Source organism: Oreochromis aureus, linkage group 22 (genome assembly GCF_013358895.1).
Source record: "Oreochromis aureus strain Israel breed Guangdong linkage group 22, ZZ_aureus, whole genome shotgun sequence".
Taxonomy (NCBI): Eukaryota; Metazoa; Chordata; class Actinopteri; order Cichliformes; family Cichlidae; genus Oreochromis; species Oreochromis aureus.
The window spans coordinates 18,094,967-18,116,805 of record NC_052962.1 but is presented as its reverse complement, the minus strand read 5'-3'; the positions used below and the strand labels follow the sequence as shown (position 1 = coordinate 18,116,805).

At 43.1% G+C, this 21,839-nt stretch overlaps 2 protein-coding genes and 1 long non-coding RNA gene across 4 annotated transcripts; 2 read left to right on the top strand and 1 right to left on the bottom strand.

Annotated features, from left to right (window-relative positions):
* Positions 1-2,481: 2,481 nt before the first annotated feature.
* On the bottom strand, positions 2,482-12,856 carry LOC120435889. The gene is made up of 3 exons (XR_005609996.1): positions 12,811-12,856; positions 9,384-9,525; positions 2,482-3,105 (listed from the first exon to the last, which is right to left on the bottom strand). It is a non-coding gene; the product is annotated as an uncharacterized LOC120435889 (long non-coding RNA).
* Positions 5,639-10,678, top strand: matn1 (matrilin 1). The gene is made up of 10 exons (XM_039606037.1): positions 5,639-5,814; positions 7,243-7,427; positions 7,519-7,683; positions 7,781-8,003; positions 8,820-8,951; positions 9,059-9,231; positions 9,318-9,549; positions 9,639-9,791; positions 9,871-9,948; positions 10,074-10,678. The coding sequence occupies exons 1-10, from the start codon at positions 5,727-5,729 to the stop codon at positions 10,121-10,123; spliced, it is 1,479 nt and encodes a 492-aa protein (XP_039461971.1). The 5' UTR covers positions 5,639-5,726; the 3' UTR covers positions 10,124-10,678.
* On the top strand, positions 11,664-21,523 carry sesn2 (sestrin 2). 2 transcript variants are annotated; one of them, XM_031729299.2, is made up of 11 exons: positions 11,664-12,603; positions 13,489-13,554; positions 14,207-14,395; positions 17,830-18,012; positions 18,887-19,108; positions 19,272-19,413; positions 19,492-19,607; positions 19,739-19,822; positions 20,345-20,451; positions 20,544-20,688; positions 20,918-21,523. In XM_031729299.2, the coding sequence occupies exons 1-11, from the start codon at positions 12,268-12,270 to the stop codon at positions 21,002-21,004; spliced, it is 1,677 nt and encodes a 558-aa protein (XP_031585159.1). In that variant the 5' UTR covers positions 11,664-12,267; the 3' UTR covers positions 21,005-21,523. The 2 variants fall into 2 exon arrangements, with proteins under 2 accessions (XP_031585159.1, XP_031585160.1); XM_031729300.2 differs by lacking the exon at positions 11,664-12,603 and adding an exon at positions 12,964-13,096.
* The last annotated feature ends 316 nt before the right edge of the window (positions 21,524-21,839 follow it).

Sequence of the window (21,839 nt, the reverse complement as noted above, 5' to 3'; positions counted from 1 at the left end):
GTGGAAACCAAATCCCTATATGAAACCCCACCTCTGAAAGAGCTGAAGGCTTTTTCCTGAGACTAAAAAAGACGTTTGGGAGCAATGTGACATTTTCTTGCTCTCTGTAAAATCAAAAGTTTCCTGTTTTAACTCTAGTTAATATTCCTGGTTCGTACTCCTGCTGTTTGTAAAGTTTGAAGTACAGCTTGGAATGGTGTGGGAGTAAGAGAAGGAGATGATGAGAGCAAAGAGGAGGTGGCAGGGACCGAGGGAGCAGATAAAGGATGGAGGACATGGAGAGACTGAGGCAATCGGCTGGTCTAGGAACAAGGGAGGAGAGCTGAGATGAGCTGTTGCTATGGGAGGAGAAGAGGATGATGGGTGGGCTCTGCCAGTAGGCGTGGGAGGGAAAGAAGATGGGGATGAAGGAGAAGTGTGTTTGTAGCACGGGGAGGGGGTTCTGGGATGAACAGAACTGTTGGTTATGTAAGCTCTGTATTTGGTTTTTAATGAACCTCTCTCTTCCTGCTCACTGGCTACTGAGCTGTTACTGTTGGCAGGAGACGAGCAGCATAAACACACTCGCGCGCACATACACAAAAACTTCATTTGCAGTGCAAAAATTTCTTGCATAAGAAGGCACCACACAACTTTATTTTGTGAAGAAGTGAGGGCTCTCTTCAAACTCACTGAAGAAATGTTTTTACTCGGGCTGAAGTCTGATACTGCTTGGCTCTTTTTTTGTGTAGTACTCGTGCTATTTACATAATTTCAGAGTCCTTCATGTATCACTGAGCTTACACATGTGACTGAGGAGCACTTCATGTCGGGTTACTCTGTAGTTATTTTTTCCAGGACTTCCCTCGTGTGAACAGAGAGCGCTCAGAGCACACCTGGAGGGCACGACTGTGCGTGTGTGCGTGTGCATATATGTGCATACGTGTGTGAGCACAGGTATGGGATGCTTCTCTCCAGCCCGATCCCACCGTGTCAATATTTACTCAGTATTCTGAGATTTGAAGAAAGGCAACTTGTTTCAATATTTATGGATGTGGTCAAACATTAAATCCTCCCACTCTTTCCAAAAGCCGTGACAGTACGCGTGCACACACACCGACTGACGGTTAAAAAGTAAAAGAAAACCCCACACTGCTTGGTCAGATCAAGTAATGGAGTTTATTGATATTGGTGGATAAAGTTTATTGATATAACAGATTGAAAGTAATGATGTTGGTTGTAGAACAAAACCGAGACACAGTTTGGAGTTCCTCCAGTCGCCTGGTTCAAATAGCATTAAACTTGATTTTTCGTTTGTTTTTAGAAGATATGACAAACAGACTTTGTTGGGATTGGAAGAAGATGGGACACGAGGGAGAGTTGCTCAGGAAAACAACACCCTATTGGATAAAATAAATAGATTTGTGTGTTCAAGCGTGGCTTTAAAAACGAGAACAAACAGTGGAAGGTCCAGATTTGACAGCGATAAAATATCTCAGCTAACCTTGTTGATTTCCACTAAAAGTGACATTATTTGTATGTTGCCTTAGGAAAATGCTTAATGGCACGCAGTGAGGCTGAGACGGAGGAATTTGTTTGTTTTACACTTCTTTCCATGCACTCCCCGGGTCTGGCAGTACTATTGTGATGATAGTTTTCTAAACCGAGCACCTTGAAATGGTTGGCAGAGGAAAGAAATAAACTTACAGGAACGTTTCCCTTTTTGGGAAAAAAGCAAATGCATCGTGTCTTAATATTAGATTTCTATTTTGCTACAAGAAGGTAAATGGATGGGTTGGAAAAAGGAAAACGTTACATAACTGTGTAGTTTGAGCTGATTGTGGGTGTCCAGTGAGTGAATACTGATGATTACTATTTTTATTTTTTTAATGGATTTAGTGCTTAAAAAGACTATTTTTCCAAAGGTTTCATAATCTCATAGAGCAGCTTTGACTCAGGTGGCAGAGTGGAACTTCTACTAATCGGAAGGTCAGTGGTTGATCCCGGCTTTTCCTGTCTGCATGCTGAAATGTCCTTGTGCAAGACACTGAACCCAAACGCCTCTGTAATGCCAGCAAAACCAGGCTGTTTACCATAAATACCAGGCAATAACTCCAGGACTCCAGGGCTCATTCGGCTGAAGGACTGATGAGCTCATGCCATGGTGAGGCATCAGACATCCATCTGTCTCTCTGCAGTTCACAAGAGCTGTTATTTTTCCTGCAGTATTGGTCAGAATCAAACTTACCAACAATGATTGACCAATGGGTCTTCCTCCAAATGAAGCTCAAGGTCACATGTGACACACAAACACTTCTATTGGTTTGCTTGTGTCCCCCTTTGATGGCATTTTTACCATAATTAATGACTTTAGGGTTGGTCAAGAGCTAATTAAGTCCTAGTATTAAGTCCTGGCATACTGTAACAGCACGATAAGCTGGTTAATCCATCCATCATGACCAGTGTAACTCCAGTTTTCAGTGTTTCACAGTATGATGGTGACAGATTTTCCACACCCTCTGCTTTTAGATAAACCTACTATTGTCTACTAAATAATCAGGCAGTCCTTGTGTTTTGTACACAGGTCATTAAATAACACTGAACAATCCAGCAGCCAATGAAATTAAATGTGCTGGTGGAGCTGTACCATAATTTTCCAGTTCTAAGGATGGTTAATGGCCTAATTGCAGGTATCTGGCATAGATGCTCACTGCTGACTGGATCTTCTGTAATTGTACTCAAGTAGAAAGTACAGTGTTTAAATGCATAGTAACTACTACACATGCTTCAAACCACTCCATTCTCTCTAATTCAATAAGATCTAAAGGCCTCTACACACCGAATGTGTTAAAAATATTTTTTTTAATGCCGCTGCTCACTCCCTGATTCACACCTGTTTATTTGCACACTCAATTAAGACTCCTGACCTCAAACACTCTGATTCACTTGATAAACCAGATTAACTGTGTTGTTGCTTAATAAGAAGGACCCACAGGTAGAGTGCTAAGTTCTAAATCAAAAGAGGTGTGTGATTAAAAAAACAACAACTGATAACTCCGCTCACTCTTTTGCTGGGGTGTTTTCTTCCAGTAGGCGGGCAGCGAATGACACAGGCAGGTAAGTTTCCTAGGATAAAGAAGGACAAGGCAGGTTAGTATAGATTCAAGGATTTGTAACAGGCAACCATTAAAACACCTAAGCAACTCTACCACACTATATTACTTCTACCACAGTATATTAACAATCTGATAACAAGTGCAGAGAAGATCCAGGAGGAGGAAGCACAGTTAGTGAAACAATCACACACCCACACGATAAAGAGAAGCTAGACCAAAGGGCGGAGAACAGAGAGAAATCAGGCCAACACCTAAAGGCACAGGGGACCACAACAAATTTGCCCTGGATATAAAATTGGATTAAAATATTTCAGTTGAACAAAACCAGCTTTTTAAAGGTGGCACTTAAAAGTTTTCTAAACTAATAATTAGCCAAAGATTAGGGAAAAACCAGCCTAGTTAACTGGTATTCACAGTCCTACTCCACTGTCATTAAGTAAGATCTGCTCTGCAGTCTTTTAAATCATTTTTCCGCATTTCAGCTGTTCTCCCTCTGATATCTGTGTGACTAAAGTCGTGCGTCAACACAAGATGATAAGGGTTACACAAGGAGAACTGAACAGGGCTGTTGAAGGACATCAACCCAGCAGCAGGACTACTATCTGCTCCTCTGTGTGTGGAGGAACAGGAGGAGGAGCACTGCCTGAGCCCTACAAAACGACCTCCAGCAGGGTACCCATGCATGTCTCTGACCAAACCTAAGCTAACCTAGTCAGGTTAACTTTGACTGGCCTGTCTGTAGAACGTCTGTGGGATATGTCTCCTCAGATGATCACTGAGCCACTCCCAAACTGGTCATGCTGTTGCAGATTTGTTCACACCTGTCACAGGTGCTCAGTGTAAACCTGTGAAGAGAACAGGGTGCCAGTGGTGGAGCAACATAATCGTCATGCCCTTGTGACACCTTCATGGACTCTGTTTCTTTCACTGCTCCTCCAGTTTATTGCTCAAAGAAGCAGACACTGGTGCTACTGCTGGGTTTATATCCTTCTACCCCTCCCTGTCCAATTCTTCTCCTCTATTCTTGCCCCTGTTAGCACTTTAATTTGCACCAAAGCAAGTGAAATAGATTCACAGTGGTTTTCACTTCCTTAAATGAACAGACTGATATCCCTGAAGTTTCGCTGACTTCGTGTTTTACTGTAATGTTTTTGAGCAGAGTAGTTCTCAAATGCAGGTCTGGTTCTTTCAGCTACCTGCTTATGTTTGCCCAGCCTGCTGGTAGACAGTGTTACATAACCTGTGTCTGTGTGTCTGTCTCTGTGTGTGTGTGTGTTAGTAGATTATGCCGTGCATGTGTGCTGTATATTCTCTTATGAGCCAAACTGACCATTTCCAGAGATGACACACTGTCCAGGAATAACATCTCTTCTCTTTTTAATCTCTAACGTTTCACCACCATTACACACACACGGATGCATCCACACACACACACACACACACACGCTGTTCAGTTGGTTTTGCAGCATGTTCACTTGGAAATCTGACTAACTGGTTACTGTACAGCCAGAGCCCCGACTCCTCACAGACTGCCTCCTCAATTGCGGCTTGTTCAGTGAGTGTGTGTGGAGGTGGAAGGGGGTGGGGGGTTCAGAGGAATGCCTGCTTGTGTGTGGGGAAAAGAGGGGTCTCTGTTGAGTGTGTTTGTGTGGACTCTATAGCAAGATTAAAGATGTGTATGTGAACTTATTGATGAAAGTGTGTTTTGCTGCTGTGTTTACTCCACTGGGGCCCCGCTGCCTGTCATACAGTGGAGAGTATATACCGGAGAAGTTCAGGAGGAGACGATGAAAAAAGGAAATCTGATTTACCTTTACTCTCATTGTGTGTGTGTGTGTGTGTGTGTGTGTGTGTGTGTGTTTGATCTGTCTTGTTATAAAACTGATTTTAAGGTAAAAAAGCTTAAAAAGGGTTCAAAAATGTGAAGCAGGGAGATTGAGAACGACACTGCACTGAAACTCAGAAGCCAGGAAATGGATTGTATACTTACAATTTAAAATTTATAGAAAAATGCGCACGCACACACATGCAGCTCAACGTGTAGAGCAGCAGGAACACTGTAGGCTGTGTATGGCGGCTCAGCTTCACTTCCGCACCATAAATGTGTGTTTGCTATACGAGGGAACACGGAGAGAAAAGAGGAATTCATGTCGGTGTTTATTTGAGCTTTGGCCAAATCCGACCTGGGGCCGCAGCACTGGCGCGCGCTCTGCACCAAACCCCAGCCGCTCCTGTACCCCCAGCCAGACACGCACATACTGTAACCCACTGGGGGACTGGTGCGCACACACAACAAAAATTTACCACCTTCACATACACACTTACCTGTCCATCCTAACCATATCAAGGTGTGTTTGTCTTTCCCTGCCCACCGTTTTAGGTCCTCCCAGAGCAGGTATTTCCTTCTCTTTCCCACAGACGCACACTCATCCGTGCACACACTGCAGCTTTAGAGGGGGGCTGTCTGTGGGCTGAGTGTGTGAAGCTCGTGCATTGATAACCTGCAGCTCAGAGTCGCTTGGTCTCACTTTGTGGCCGTGCCCATCGCTTGGAGCTCCGCTTCGCTTTCTTTTCTGCTTCCCAACTCTAGGACCTTCTGCGGCCGCGCTCAGACCCCCCGCTTTTGTCACCATGATGCCCATCAAGCCGTTGTTCCTGCTGTTGCTTGGCCTAATAGGAGCCCAAGCTAACTTAGACCTTCGCACAGCCGCCGCCATGGGTAAGAATAATGACCTTTAACCCCTAAAGCCTGAGTCTTAACTCCTGTTGATTGTGTGATGCTTTGCTTCTAACACCCGTTTGCCTTTTATTATCATAAAACTGAACTCATAGAGCAGAAAAACCTCACACAGCTTTTAAAAAGCAAGCATTAGTCTGGTCTCAACAGGTCATCAGTTTGCCTTTTAGGTGAAGGACCTAACTTTTTATTATTGAGTGGTTAGAATCTTTTTGTGTGATGTGTGTGAATAGACTGGAAGAGATGCTGTACCGTCATACATTTTTAGTGAAAAAATGGAAAAAGATAGGCTTTTCATTCATATTTTCTTTGTGGACACTAACTTCCTGTATATATCAAAGGCATTTAAGAATGATAAGTAAGGGACTGTGAGAAAAGGTAAATGGACTGGTTCTTATAGCACGTTTCTACTCTACCTGAGCACTCAAAGCACTTTATGCAACTCTCCTCATTCACCCATTCATACAAGCACTTTTTTTTACATGCTTTTTATTCAACATTCACACACATTCTCACTCTGATGGATACATCGGAGAGCAACTTGGGGTTGGTATTGTGCCCAAGGACATTTGGCATGCAGACTGGAGCAGCCCAGGATCGAACCACCAACCTCCTGATTAGTAGATGACCTGCTCTACCTCCTGCCACCTGAAAAAAGGGTTTTGATGTTCTTTCTAGTGGTTAAATTGTATAAGCACATTTTGGATAATTATTTTGTTTAGGAAGGAGTGTGGCTGTTGCTGTTTCTTGCATGTCAAAGATTGAGGGGAGGTGTACAGAAGAAGGGGGAGGAGGGAGGGAGAGAGGTGAAGGGCGAGGAGGGAGATCAGTGATATTCAGTAGATGCTGGAGGCTGCAGTTTGCTTAATGATGCCAAAATGCCCGTGTTTACACTGAAAATGCTACGGGCCACCAGCTGTATCACTGTAGCAAAGCTTAATTTCATCACACCTTTTCTGGAAAAATCTGTCAAAGTCCATGTTTTTTTGTGAAAATGTAACCACATCTCATGGCTTTTCTTGGTGGAATCTAATTATGGATTAATTATTGATATATTCATGCAAGAGAAACCCAACAAGCTTTCTGAAAATACTTAAAGCGGGTCAATGGCTCTTTTTGTTTCCTCTCTCCATCGCAGTACTTTCACCTTTCCCTCTCTCCACCCTTGCTGCCTCTGTGTGTCCTGTTTCCAGCCCTTCCTCTAATATACATCTCACCACTCTCCATCACCTCTGCCCTCCCCTTTTCCTCTCAACAGCCCTTCTCTCCGTGCTCCACCCACATCTCCTCTGACTTTCATGATCTCCATCCATCATCATGAGGAATGATGGAATGAGGAATAATTTATAACTCTATAAAATGAATATGAGATTACGGTGACATCCGAGTTGATTTTCTCTTCACGTGTAGCGGCAGGTTTGTGCAAAGCCCGTCCCACCGACCTCGTGTTCATCATCGACAGCAGTCGCAGTGTTCGCCCCTCAGAGTTTGAGCAAGTTAAAGTCTTCCTGGCAAAAGTCATCGAGGGGCTGAATGTTGGACCCAGCGCCACTCGTGTGGGAGTTGTCAACTATGCCAGCCGCGTTAAGAATGAGGTTTGGATAAAGTTTAAAAAACCATTTCCGACATTTCTGATTTGTTTTCTCTCATTTTGATCTCACTCACTGCGCTTTTGTGGAACTGTAGGTGTCTCTGAAGACCCACCGCACCAAAGCCGGGCTGATCAAGGCTGTGACCAAAATTGAGCCGCTGTCCACCGGAACCATGACTGGCCTGGCCATCCAGTTTGCAATGAATGTTGCCTTCAGTGAGGCTGAGGGCGCTCGTGCAAAATCTTCTGACGTCGGCAAGGTCTGCCACACGTTTAGATGCGTTTGCACGTGAAATTCACCTCTTCCGTAACCGCAATGGTAACTTTGTAATCTATTTTGAACCCTCACTGTCACAGGTTGCCATTATTGTGACAGACGGGCGTCCCCAGGACAATGTCAAGGATATAGCTCAACGTGCACGAGATGCCGGCATTGAGATTTTTGCCATCGGTGTGGGACGCGTGGACATGAACACTCTGAGGCAGATGGCCAGCGATCCTCTGGATGACCATGTGGACTATGTGGAGAGCTACAGCGTTATCGAGAAGCTCACCAAGAAGTTCCAGGAGGCCTTTTGTGGTAAGAGGAGGAGAAGGAAGAGATGAGAGAAGGATTAGAGATGTACTGTAGGAGGTATAGATACAGCAGCAAGAAAGAGGGATTCATTATATGCACACCTTCATTCCTGTGGAGAGAGCTGTCTGCTGCTCCCCTGTACTGAGGGTAAGGTGTCTGGACTGTCATCCTTTTCATTCCAATTTATTCTTCTCTCCCTTTTGTCCTCTGCTCGTCCTCGACAAGATTACAATGTATTCATTCAGTCCTTCAAACTCATTTAAAATTCCCCACAGCACGAGGGCATTAGGGTAGAAACAACCTTTTGGAATGAGATTTAGTCCTGTTCTTCAGTCAACTCTCACATAACCGAGAGGCGAGACTGATCTATCTGTAATTACCGATCCATTAGTGCCAATCATTAAGCTTCTAATTAGTGATGCCCTTCGGCGCTCCCAGTCTGCGGCAGCTTTGACTGCTGTCTGCTTCTCGCTTTGCGGCAGCCAGCATTGCTGCACGTGCAGATTATGAGAGCAGCATGATCATAGTGTTGAGGAGGAGCCTGTGCATCACGTTAAAAAATCCTCCAGAAAACTGGATTTTATTAGCTTAAGGCCACGCCCGATCTTTTCCTCCTTTTGCTTTAAGGCTCCACTGGATTTTTGCATCATCTACATATATTCAAACCTGTTCAGGTCAACTGCAGGTCACAGTGGATCATTAAAAAAAATCAATGCTAGAATTTCCCATTTTCAAACTGACATAGTTTCATTTCTCCCTCTAACCCTACCCGCCTGCCCCCTGTTATGTGTGTGTGTGTGTGTGTGTTGTGCATGTAAGAAGACCTAGTGTCTGACCTGTGTGCCACTGGGGATCATGACTGTGAGCAGGTATGCATCAGCACCCCAGGATCATACAAGTGTGCCTGCAGAGAAGGTTTTACCCTCATGGACAATGGTCGTAGCTGCAGTGGTGAGTGGGTGTTTGTCTCTGAAGGTATGTGTCCAAGTGTGATAAATATGCTCTGACATTAACATGCCCTGTGTGTGTCCGTGTTTGTATGTTTTGTTTTTCACCAGCTTGTAGCAACTCCGCAACAGACGTTGTGTTTCTGATCGATGGCTCTAAGAGCGTGCGTCCTGAGAACTTTGAGCTGGTCAAGAAATGGATCAACCAGATCATCGACAAACTGGACGTCAGTGAAAGCAAGGCTCATGTCGGACTGGTGCAGTACTCCAGCACAGTCAAACCGGTATGAGTCACTTTTTTCTTTTTTTATATTAGAGTAAGCATTTTCACTTCCACCCTCATCATCATCCTGATTCTGCTCCACCGCAGGAGTTTCCCTTGGGCCGCTACAACAACAAGAAGGACCTCAAAGAAGCTGTGAAAAAGATGGCCTACCTGGAGAGGGGAACCATGACAGGCCAGGCTCTCCGTTATCTGGTAGAAAACAGCTTCAGCCTTGGTCAGGGTGCCCGCCCTGGAGTCACAAAGGTGGGCATCGTCTTCACCGATGGGCGCAGTCAGGACTACATCGGAGAGGCTGCCAAGAAGGCCAAGGAAAACGGTTAGAGGGAGTGGGAAGGTTACGTCTAAAGCAGACAAAAGATATATACTTATGTGAATCAGATGAAGGAACGAGTGCGTTCATTGCAGGCTTTAAGATGTATGCTGTCGGAGTGGGCAATGCAGTTGAGGACGAGCTGAAAGAGATTGCCTCTGAGCCAACCGGAGAGCACTACTTCTACACCGCCGATTTCAAGGCCATGAGCCAGATTGCCAAGAAGCTACAGATTAACGTCTGTGATGGTGAGAAGTTTAAAACAAATGTGTTGTTATACTTCACAAATCACACAAATCTTTAACCTGTGTGTTCTTGGCTCCACAGAGGACCCTTGTGAGTGCGACTCCCTTGTAAAGTTCCAAAAGAAAGTTGAAGCTGCCTTACAGGCACTAACAAAAAAACATATCCTTTATGACAGGTGACACTGTCTGAGAATATTATTTTGGGAGGGAGGGTGTTAAAGTTGTTTTCGCACTGTTCCGATTTATTGACTGCCTTCACAGTTTCTCTCCTTGACAGAATCTTACTAGAGAGCATGTCGAAGAGGATCGCCTTGCTGGAGAACAAAATCGTCTAAGGACTCGTATCCCATTACTCACCTGCACCCATGTACAAATACAAACACACACACACACAAAATTTACTTCCTGTAAAATATTGAAGACACACCCCTCTCCATATAGATGTGCGTGTGTGTGTGATAATCCAGACCTTGGCTCTCTCCTACCCCTCCAAACCACCTCTTGTTTTTCTACACTTCTGCTCTCGTCTCTTCTACCCTTGGGACACACACCCTTGGTTACCACATGAACATGCCTCTGCGTGTGTGTTTGTGTGTCTGTTTGTGTGTGTATGTGCCCTGAAGGTCATCCTCCAAAGCCAGCCTGTGTGTTTGCTAATAAAAGTCTTCCCTCATAGGGAAACGGTGATGGAACGCTGAAGGGTTTTTCTTTGTTGCTGCCACAGTGTTGAAGTTCCTGAAACCCCAGAGAGTGTGTGTCTTGTCATGTCAAACGAAGCAGCACATCACCTTCACTTGTTTGTCTGTTTATATGTCACTGTCATATTTCCCTATTCCTTCATCTTCTTCATTTTTTTCTCCTATCATCCTCACAAAAGTTATCTTGCATTGTATATGATATATACAGGTAAATTAATATAAGATGTATGTCCGATACTAAGGACACATCATTGATTTCTTTTTATTTTCCTAAATAAAGGTGATTCAGGAAGTAAACAGAAAATTGTGAAACCATTATATCCCATGTTAGAATTACACATGCACATAGAGAAACAAAGAACTGTGCACATATAATTTATACAGTTTTAGTTACTTTAATATAAAAGATTGTGGAAAAACCCAGAGGTTCCACAACATGGTTTCCAGAGGACCAGAAGGACTGGGTTGAAATTTCCAGCAGGTCTGCCACACATTAGCTCAGTGACCTGATTCAGCACACAGACATTTTAGGTACTTCCCAGGTGGCAATGTCCAATACAAAGTCCGAGCTGCTTGCGGTAAAGTGCTGGGTTCTTGTATAATTAAAGTATTGCTGCAGTGGTGAAGGTAACAGAATGACATCAGTTAATCTATTATCTAATTTCAGTGATTTTGACTAAATGATAAAAGTAATTATATCATCATCATGCATATTAACACTGACTGATGTCTGTTTCACATTAAATATTAAACTTAAGCTTTTTGATTTTTGTAATGTCAGTAATTTTATGACCTTGCTCAAGGCTTTGGTAATTGATGAGAAATGTGTAAGTTTACAGCTTGCATAATTATTAAACACAAAATACTATCCAGGTAAAAAGACTAATTGAGATCAATAATGTCTTTTTCAAGAGAGATCTGGCCAAGATGGCAGCAGAAATTGCAGAAAAGTATAACATAACAGTTCTACAAATATACTATGTGTCCAAAAAATACTGGAGTGATTACAGTGTAGAACACAGAGTGGGTACAATAAAGCAGAGTCATAAGAATACTTGCAAAACAGGTGATTTCTTTATTTTATATATAACCCCTTCATGTATCATCTTGAGTACAACCTGTTTATCAGTATGAGCAAAGGCATTAGAAATAAAATTAAAAAAACGCCTGAAACGAACACATGCTCACTTTGTAAAGAAAAGAGAAAACAGGCACTTATGGATACACTGTTACTGTATTTAAAGAGATATTGCCGCCTGCTGTTTATCACAGGAAAGTTTCGCATACGTCACGATGACGTTGCACGGGGGAAGCTCGCCAAGATCTCAGCGGAAGGAGCGTGTGAAAACTCTACATTATTCCCGGTGCCTTACGCAAGATAGTTTTAAGTTTAACTCGGCATTATGTCCACGATGCTCAGTCCAAATATAAATCAGCGGCTCGCGTTGTTTTCATTACCGGAAATCGTCACAGTTGCGGCTGAAAGAGTCTGCAGCATCTGCTAGCGTAGCGAGCTAACCGCCGGCAGCCGGTGTTCACGGTCAGGAAGCCGGGTGGGAAAAAAAGGAGGCGCTCTCTGAAGGTGGTTCGTCGGTGTTAATGATTTGCGAAGCAGACGATTGCGCAGTAAAAATAAGAAGACCGGCGGCAGATACCTCGAGGTTGTGGCAGTGAAGAAGAATCAATGTTTTCAGCTAACGTTAAGGGTTAGCGTTAAGTTAATACTTTAAGCTAACTGCTCCTCGGTAACGACAGGCAGCTCTACCAAGGTGCTCCGGGACATGGCCAGTAATCCCGCGGCTACCTGCCAGGCTAATGGAGACAGCAAGCCGGGAGGAGTGCCCGCCGCTCGGCGTTCGTGTGGCCACCGGTCCGAGTCTGAATCCGATGCTGGACCGACTTCGAAGAGCTTAGCGCGACTGTGCAGCAGGGATGACGGGGAGCGGAGAGCGGCTCTGGAGGAGTTAAGCCAGGGGGTTCTCCAGTGTTTAGACCTGGACCGGCACGGCTCGGGGCGACTGAGTAAACAAACTCTTCTGCATCTGCTCCGGCTGTCCAGGTCGTGTCCGCTGCAGGAAGTACGGGAGAGAGCCGTCGAGCTCCTGCGGACCGCACAGGTAATGCATGCACAATTCACCGACAGGCTTCCCCTTCTTCTGTGAGGTTTGCAGACCGCAGTAACAGAGAGCTAGGGAAAAAATCTTACTCCAATAACGCTCGGGCACCTTTTGTACCATTAAAGGACTTTTAGGTACTCTCAGGAGGACTGCTTTTACTTTGCATGATGACGTTATAAGGTTAGGGTAAGGGTAGGGTAGGTTTACCTCACTCATCAGCTGATGGTCATTTTTATTGCTACCGGACTGCTGCTGGTTTCATCAGACTGTAGGTGATGCAAGACTCTGCAGCGGTGTGCACAAACAACCGGACCGGACACGCCCCCTCCCGGTGCCTGAAAAACACACCACCAGCAGACACACCCCCGACTGCTTTCACGGCTCAGTGTAGCTTCTAGAAATAAAAAGGCAGGCTGCTTTAGACGCCTTTCATTTGTGTTTGTGTTGAGAATAACAAACAGGGCAACGTTTAGCATCCGAGCTTCCGATGTCGGTGAGTTTTAACGCGTGTTTTAGTAAAACGTGGAAGTTTGAAGCGTGCTAGTTACGAAACGGGTGTCCTGTTACGGTGAAAAGAAGGTCTAGGCAAGCTAAAGGAGGGCTGAGGCGTTGTTAAGCTGAACATATTTCGTATAAGCATGTCAGCGATTTGGATAAATGTGAATATTTCCAATGGTAAACTTTTTTGTGCATGGAAAAAGTCTGAAAAGGTATTTTTCGCGTGTCAGTCACGGGAATGAACTGCGTTTGAGGTTGATTTCCGTAGACAAGTTGAATCCTTTAGGGTTGATTGGAGTTTTGACTGAAATTTTGATAAACCAGAGCAATAATCAAGTACAAACTGATTGATAATTACGTGTTGTTTGTGTCTTCTTTTGTTACTAGGAGCAAGGAGTCGAGGTACCTCGGGCTCTGGCCTCGGGTCCAAGTGCCTTTATCCCTGCAAAAGAGGTGTGTATGCAACTTAATAAAAAAAGAGTGTGTTTCCGGAATACTAAATGTGTTTTTGCTATTTCCATTGTTTGTGTGTCAGACTTGCACCCTCTCCAGATGCCAGATTTTTTCCCCCCCTCAGGTTGATGTCAAAGTGGCACACAGCTGGCCTTCATGTCTAATCCTGTGATTTTGCAGGGCTTGTTTCAGGCTGCTAACATAATGAACACTGACTATAACAGCTGTTACTTTGAACTTAATCTTTTCATATAAATATAATTTAAATAAAAAAATGTTCTAAACTTAAATATATTTGAATCTCCATTGGCCTAGTCTTTATATATATATATTTTTTTCCACAGGGTTTTTTATGTAAGTTTATTTTTTAAATTATTTTCCGTTTATATAAACAGACATATGTAATGACTTAAGAGACTTGCTCATTGAAATGATGCTATTTATTCTGCTGCAATACTACACTGCCTGTTGCATTCGACAGATGCAATACCCGAGCTGAGTTGCCAAAGCTAGTGGCTGATAATGTCTTAGCTCATAATGTGACTCATTAAGATTTCTTCTTATTTTCTTTTTCAAAAAGAAGAAGAAACCTTAATTAAGTTTACTCAGGATTCAGTTATGGGTATTTTGTTTGTTTGTTTTTCCTCTTTAGATTTTAAAAGGAGGGCCAAACCAGGACGTCCTGATTGAATCTTTTCTTTCGCTGGGGCGTGTGGATCACATCTCCATGGTCATGGCGATGCACCCAGCCTACCTCTGCTGCTTCCTAAAGACCCAGCATGCTTTGTTGGAGATGGACGGCCCTTTGCCCCGTCACTGGAGACACTACATTGCTGTCATGGTAAGAAAAATGTCTTTTAGCCGGTGACATCCTGATCCTGATGTATCTTCCAACTTTAATTACCTTTCAGCAGAAAGCTGAAAAATTGCTTGGAATGGGGTTTTGTCATAATTTGGACTGTTTGTAAAACACTATTCAGCATCCTTTAAGGTCTTTTGTAGGAGAAATGTGAATTAGTATATGTAGTTCCTTAAAAAGAAATCATATGTAGTGTGTACTGCAGCCGTGTGCATGCACGATGAACCAAATAAAGAAATAACAATTGTGAACATCAAAATAAATTCTCACTCTCAAACAGACGAGATTGTTGGTTTAGATTTTTTTTCCATCGTAGTAGTTCTGACACTTGAGGTTAAATCGTTTTGTCAAAGACGATTATTGATACAAAATGATTATAGTTCTTTGGTCTGCATTTAATCTTTTCTACTGTTTAAACAAAATCTTAGATTAGATATTATTTGAGTAACATCCCAACTGTTCAAGTAACAGACTGTGGATGAGTTGGGGTTTTTAGGGGTTTTTGTGTTTAAATTTAAGGGGGTACTTGTATCTTTTCTTCTGTCTTCACTGGTCCTAAGTATTGCCGTAATAAAGTTATATATATTTTTAAACACCAGAACCTTTAATTGGCTTGATGTACTAGTTAGACAGAGCAGTGGGTAATACTGGTGGACTTGATGTGTGATGTTTAGTACGAGTTCTGAGCATTTGATGAGTGTGAATGCTATGGAAACGCACTTATGTGTTGTCTGACAGCAGTGACTGTGTGTGCAGGTAGAAGGCTCAGGTCCTTTGTTGTCCTCTGTCTTCTCTCCGGGACCTTAGAAGTCTGACTTAGAGCATTACAATAGCAAGCACTGATGTTAATGGTCCGTTTTCAGTAGGGATAGAATGAAATATAAACACAGCAATAAAAACTGTATTGCTTTCTCCTGCTATAGCAATAAACTGGTGCTAAATACTGACATTGTTATTAAATGCTGCAGGCGTTCTAAGCTGTTCTTAACCACCACATGTTTGACTTTCCAGAATTCCTGCTTCATGGCTTCTTGTCGTGACACGTAGTAATGTGTAGGGAAAAGCAAAACAAAAACAAATGAGAACGTTAACTAAGTAAAAACACCAGATTATAGTGGATTATCACATAATTCCTCCTTTTTACCTTTTTACCCCTCAGTCATAAAAGGCTGATGGGGGTATTGTCTTCACCCCACTGCGCGGGCAGCAACGTGGACACCCAAGTTTATAAACGTGATAACTCAAGAACGAAGTGACAAAGGAGTTTTAAATTCATACCATAGGTGTGTCTAAACATCTCGGAAGAGTTGTAATCTGTGACCTCAACCTCGAGGTCAAGGTCGGAGCTCAGGTTTTCTGAAAGTCTTGTGAATGTGAAAACTTGAGAAGGAAGACACCAAGGATTTTGAAGTTGATACTATACGTGCTTCTATTAACAATCTCTGAAGAGTTCGACTCTCAGTGACCTTGACCTCAAGGTGAGAGGTCAGGTTTTCAGAAAATCTTGCGAATGACTGAACAACTTAAGAATAAGGCGACATAGGATTTTGAAATTGATACCATAGGTGTGTCTACTAGGACGCTGAGGGGTAGCACTGGCTGTTGCCAGTATTTTTCAGTATTTTTCATTGTTATGTATTTACGTATTTTGGACGCTTGTCTTGCCTATGATCAGAATGTTGTGAATATGTTTTTCTCATATTAGCTTCTAACTGGCTCCATGTTAACTCCAGAACTGAATTTAAAATTCTTCTCCTCACCATAGAATCTGGACTAATCGAACTCCATCATATCTTGAAGACCTTCAGGTGTCATGTTATCTCAACAGAGCACTTTTCTGTCAGACTACGGGCTTACTTGTGATTCTTAGTTCTACTTTTAGAAATTCTAAAAGTAGAATAAAGATATCAGGCTCCTCCCTAACACCAGCTCCGATTTTGGATCCCAGAGACAGACACTCTCTCTTCTTTTAAGATTAGTCTGAAACTTTCTTATTTGTAGTTTTCACCTGACGTCAGAGCTACTGGGACACACCCACCTGGAAGGCAAAACAGAACTCTGGTCCATTGTCCTCCAGTCTGTACTTTGAAAACTTTCATCCTGGTAGCAGTGCAAGCTGAGGGATTCTTTACAAGATATAGGTAGATGTCACAAAACTGGAGTTCTGGGAGAGACTTCATCACCATCAGGGACTTTTTGAAAAAAAGAAGCTGCAGAGGCAGAATATGCATCACAAGTCCCCAAAATTCATAGTTTCGTTTTATATCTTAGTTTTTCCACCATGGATAGATGATCAAAGTGGTCTTAGCTTGAGACAGGTGAAGAAAAAACCAACACTTTTGTCCTGCAGTACTACTGTCTCTTATTGGTTGTGATGGCAAGGGTAGCGAGTTGGCTAGTTGGTGACTAAAAACTATGAATAGTTATGGCTGGATTACATGACCCTGAAGCTTTCTTATTAATGCAGCTGTAGGCTCAGGCTGCTCTGGGACTTCATTTCCCACTCTCCTCTTTTCACTCCTGATGCAATCTCACCAACTTTTGTCCCAGCTGGTCATGGTAGATTGCTCCCCTGCCCTTAGCTTGGTGCTACAGGAGATTTCTTCCTGTTAAAAGGAAGTTCTTTTTTTCCCCACTGTCGCTGAGTGCAAATCTTTATATTGTAATATAAAGCACCGTGGAGCAGCTGTTGTTGTGAATTGCAGTTGTATTAAATTGCAGTTGCCTTTATTACTGATGGAAATGCATTATTATAATATTGTGAGAAAGAAAAGAAATGCTTGTTTATAGAATTTTGAAATAATTTTAAGACATTTTGTAGTATAACCTGGTAATGTCGCTTCAGTTAGATGTTAATACTGTAATATTATAATGGTGTGCCTTGGACTTGTCATAGCTTATTGGATCGTAAATGTTTTTTGTTTGTTTTTTTCAGTTTGAAAAATGTTTATGCAGTTTTTTGCTGTACTAACTGAACACAGATTTGAGATTTGATCATATATTTGTATAATAGAGTATTTAGAAGGTCGCATTCTTAATGCTTAAACATCTGCATTCAGTTGGCAAATAACACACATTTTGGTAATGGTCACTGAACAGTAATGGCAATGAAACCTTCAGGGACATTCAGAAATTGTTTCATAGCAAGACAGTAGGACATCCAGAGACTGTTAGTGCCTTTCTGTTAATGCGATCTATGCGTCTTCTATATTGCATCACATTACCACCCTGTTACACTTTAGAAATACCACTCACTGTACTCACCTGTGCAAGTTCAGCTGTTGTTTTAACCTGTGACACTTCTTCTACATTATGCATTTGTTACACACAGATGTGTGAAGCATTTTTTTTCCAGTGGTCAGGGTTAGAGTTTCTCTTCCCTGCTGTTAACTTGGACCGTTCTTTGTGTCTCGCAGGCTGCCGCTCGGCACCACTGCTCATACCTGGTGCAGCAGCACAGCGCAGGCTTCCTGGAGGCCGGAGGGGAGGAGAGCTGGCTAAGCGGCCTGGAGCACGCTCCCGCCAAACTCCGCAGCCTGCAAACACTCAACAAGCTGCTGGCACACAGACCCTGGCTCATTACGCAGCAGCACATCCAGGTCAGACACATCTCCCACTCGCCCACTCACTCCCTGTGTCTTACTCCAACTCTAATTTCTGACTTGAATCCAAACTCCCTCCCTCAGTGACTCAGCCGCTATTCCCTGTGTGGTAAACACCTAATTGTCTTCCCTATAAAGAGTAGCAGATTGATTTTTCAGACACTATCATTTTGCATCAGCACAGACAGGTGTAGTTCTGCCTCTTTAAATCTGATACCTAGGATTGTGAGAGTGAAATATCTGATTTTCATTATCATGGTCAAAAGAACTGACAATGACAATATTATTGTGATATCTTTTTTTGGGCGGGGTGGTTCCCTTCTTTGGCACAGTCACCCCAGATATGTATCACAACTGAGTTCAACTGAACCATGCTTAAGTGTGCTTAACTGTGCACACTGATCACCTGAGTCAGACAAACTGACCCCGGAGGTCAGATGTGCTCAGGTGTAGCACTGGGTGACTAGTTTGGGCTAACCCTAAATGAAGCTTTTTTCATGTGTTGTTTTTCTCTACAAGGCACCATATTGTTAACATGCACAAAAATCTATCTGCAACTGCTTTTAAAAGATTAGGACTTTTAACAACAGTCATTAGCACTTAAATTGTAAGCAAACTTCAAAACCATCTAACAGGATCTAACATAACACTGATTGGTATCTTCTTAAGGTTTAAGTGTATCAAAGTGCTTCAGTAGAATTTTCTACTGTCTTAAATTGCAGTTAAGGGAAATTGCTAAATTAGATAATGCTGCTTATCTCTAGTGCACACAGGCAAATCAAACCACCAACAAATGCCAAACCGGTAACACCCCCAGCAAACACACAGTCTGAAACTGTATGAGCCCAGCATCTGCCTATCTGCCCTGCAGGAACTGGTGTGCCCCGGAGCAGAGCCTCGCTGGTCACTGGCTGAACTGATACACGCCGTGGTGCTCATGGCGCACGCTCACTCGTTGTGCTCGTTCGTTTGGGGCTGTGGTTTAAACCCAGAACCTGACCACATTGGGGGCTACACCTTTCAGCCTCCATCACTTTCTCACAGTCCTCACAGCCCCGCACACAGCCCCGCTCACGAGGACGGCAGGCACGAGGTGAGTCAGGTGTTCTGATCTCAGGCTTAAAATGACAGGAAGGTGGAGGTAGTTGATTTAAAGTTTAGTAACGGCTAAAAGATACCCACTCACTTAGGAAAGAAAACTGTGAACACACACTGAAACAACAAACCGCCAACTTTATTTATCTGATCTTCTCCAGCTGGCTGATGGAGCGGTGGAGGTGGAGGTGCTGATGAAGAGGATGGTGGAGCTGCAGCAGCAGCAGGAGGAGGAGGAGGAGTGCACACAGGAGGAGATGGTTACTCGCTTTGAAAGGGAGAGGAGCGAGAGCATACCTACAGGTACAGATCTGACTGTTTACCCCTGCGTCACTCTCAGTCACCTGTTGACTCACCACTTCCTCTGTTTTTTTTGTTTAGCGGTGGTGAGGGGCGCTCCACCTGACCTGGTGTTGCGTCTTGTGGAGGAACCAGAATTCAGATATGAGGACTTTGCTCCCAGAGGAGAGCAGTCACCACCCACCATGCGAGCACAGGTAGTTTGTTAAGGCATATTTTTCCTTTTTTAAAATCTATGTCAAACTTATTATAGTGAGCAACACCCCTTGATTTTGTGTGCATTGTTTTGAAGACGGTAACATTGTTAATGTTTGTGTCTCATGTGTAGGACTATTCATGGGAGGACCATGGATTCTCTCTGCTCAACAGGCTCCTGCCAGATATGGGCCAGCTACTGGATGAAAAATTCCAGGTACCATCACGCTTCACCAAAGGCTGATGTGTGGGTGATATGAAAGGTCTATCTGTTGAAGTGCGTGTTACACTACTTCACCTAGCTGAGACTAAGAATGGGAGGAGATATTGTTGACCTCCTTGTTTGTTTATACACTTGAAATAAAACTGCTTAGTGTCAGGAAAAAGAAGTGGGTGGTGAATACATGTGTATTGTAGAAAAGGGTTTTCCTGGCTTAGAGTAGACTGCAAACACACAGAAACCTTTTTTTTTTTTTTTTGCACTTATTCCAGATTATTTGGTAAATAAACAAATGACTGACACCAATCACAGCTCATTCTTCTTTTGTGAATTTTACAAGCATCGCCCAGTTTGGTTAGACTGTATATAAAAGATGGAGGTCTGAAAAGGGAAGCCACTTTTGGAAGTGTTTAAGTCTGTATTCTGTATAATGGCCTACAGGAGGTGATCTTTTCATTGCATAAAGTCTATAAAGTTATAAAATGAGTGAACTGAGCAAACTGTAATGTGAATTTGCAGATTGTGTGCAACTTGACCTACCACAGGATTGCCATGCATGAAGGCGTGGATACTCACACTCTAAGAAAAGCTCTGTGGAACTACATCCACTGTCTTTATGGAATACGGTGGGTATAAAGCTGCCACGCATGCAAAAGTTCAGCCGCCTTTAACATTTCTCTACTGTGGCATTAACATTTATGTCACTCCGCATGCCCAGATACGACGATTACGACTATGGCAGTGTGAACGTGTTGCTGGAACGCTCTCTGAAGGTGTTTGTAAAAACCATGGCCTGTCACCCCGAGCAGACCACAGCACGCATTTACCACTCCTTCTGGAGACACTTCAGACACTCTGAAAAGGTATGACGAGTTCAAACAGGCACTTAACCTGGCCTCCTCAGTCACGTATCGTTTGACATTTTAACACGTCATCTCTCTTTGGTACCCTCAGAATCAACTAATGTATCATTTGGCATTTCAGCGCGTCCTTCCTTTTTTAAATGTCATCAGAGAAGGAAGTGTTACAGCACGTCACCTTGTGAACTGAAGGAAATGACATGTTTCTTTTCATTTCTTTTTTTGGGTGAAGGTTCATGCCAACCTAATAGTGATGGAAGCCCGGCTACAGGCGGCACTTCTTTACATCTTACGAGCCATTACACACTACATGAGATGACCGCCTCGCTTCACTTGCACACATTTTTGCAGATGCTGAGCCAGCTGTGATTTACACCACAGTCCAATCCTTGTGTACACACACACACACACACACACACACACACACACACACACACACTACAGTGAATGTTTGCTCATTCATATCGTATGTTTCAGTGTTAATGTTTTGATGCTGCTTTGCGCCTGGAATGTTATGTATTTAAATTGCATTACCGTTTTTTGTCTTTATTTTTGTTCCTTTTTTCTTTTGCACTGAAGTGTATCATCAGGTTTTAATTTCACACTTGAGCCTCAAGTGGTGCCGTCTTGCACATGTTCCTGTCACACCTGGCATATCAAAATCAGTGTGATGATTCAGATTGTTTTCATTGCTGAATGTTTGCTTGTCAGACAAACGCCATTGATCACACCAGTACTACTCATGACTCAGCCCTCTCTGTCTGCAGCACACTGAGGCTGAGATGAGACAAACAGCTTGTATTTTTATATACAATAAAAGTTACTTTATCAAAATCAACAGTGTTGTGTTTTTGTTTTGCTTTTTTAAATCTTGCATTCTTGTACTGGGGAATTATAAGCAATTTTGGCTAATTAAGTTACATTAACAAACCGCATGATGGCGACAGAGGCTTAAAAAAAACTTTTAGAAGGTAAGTTTTTTTTTCTTGTGCAACTCTAATTATAACGGTGTGCCAGTAACATCTGTCCGCTTTCTGTTAAAATATGCAGATCACAGAGTGAAAGGAGCCGGCACAGTGAGCCGCCGCACTCCACAGCCGCACAGCATCTGCTGCACTTCTGCGTTCTTGCACGCGGATGTCACACATCTTATT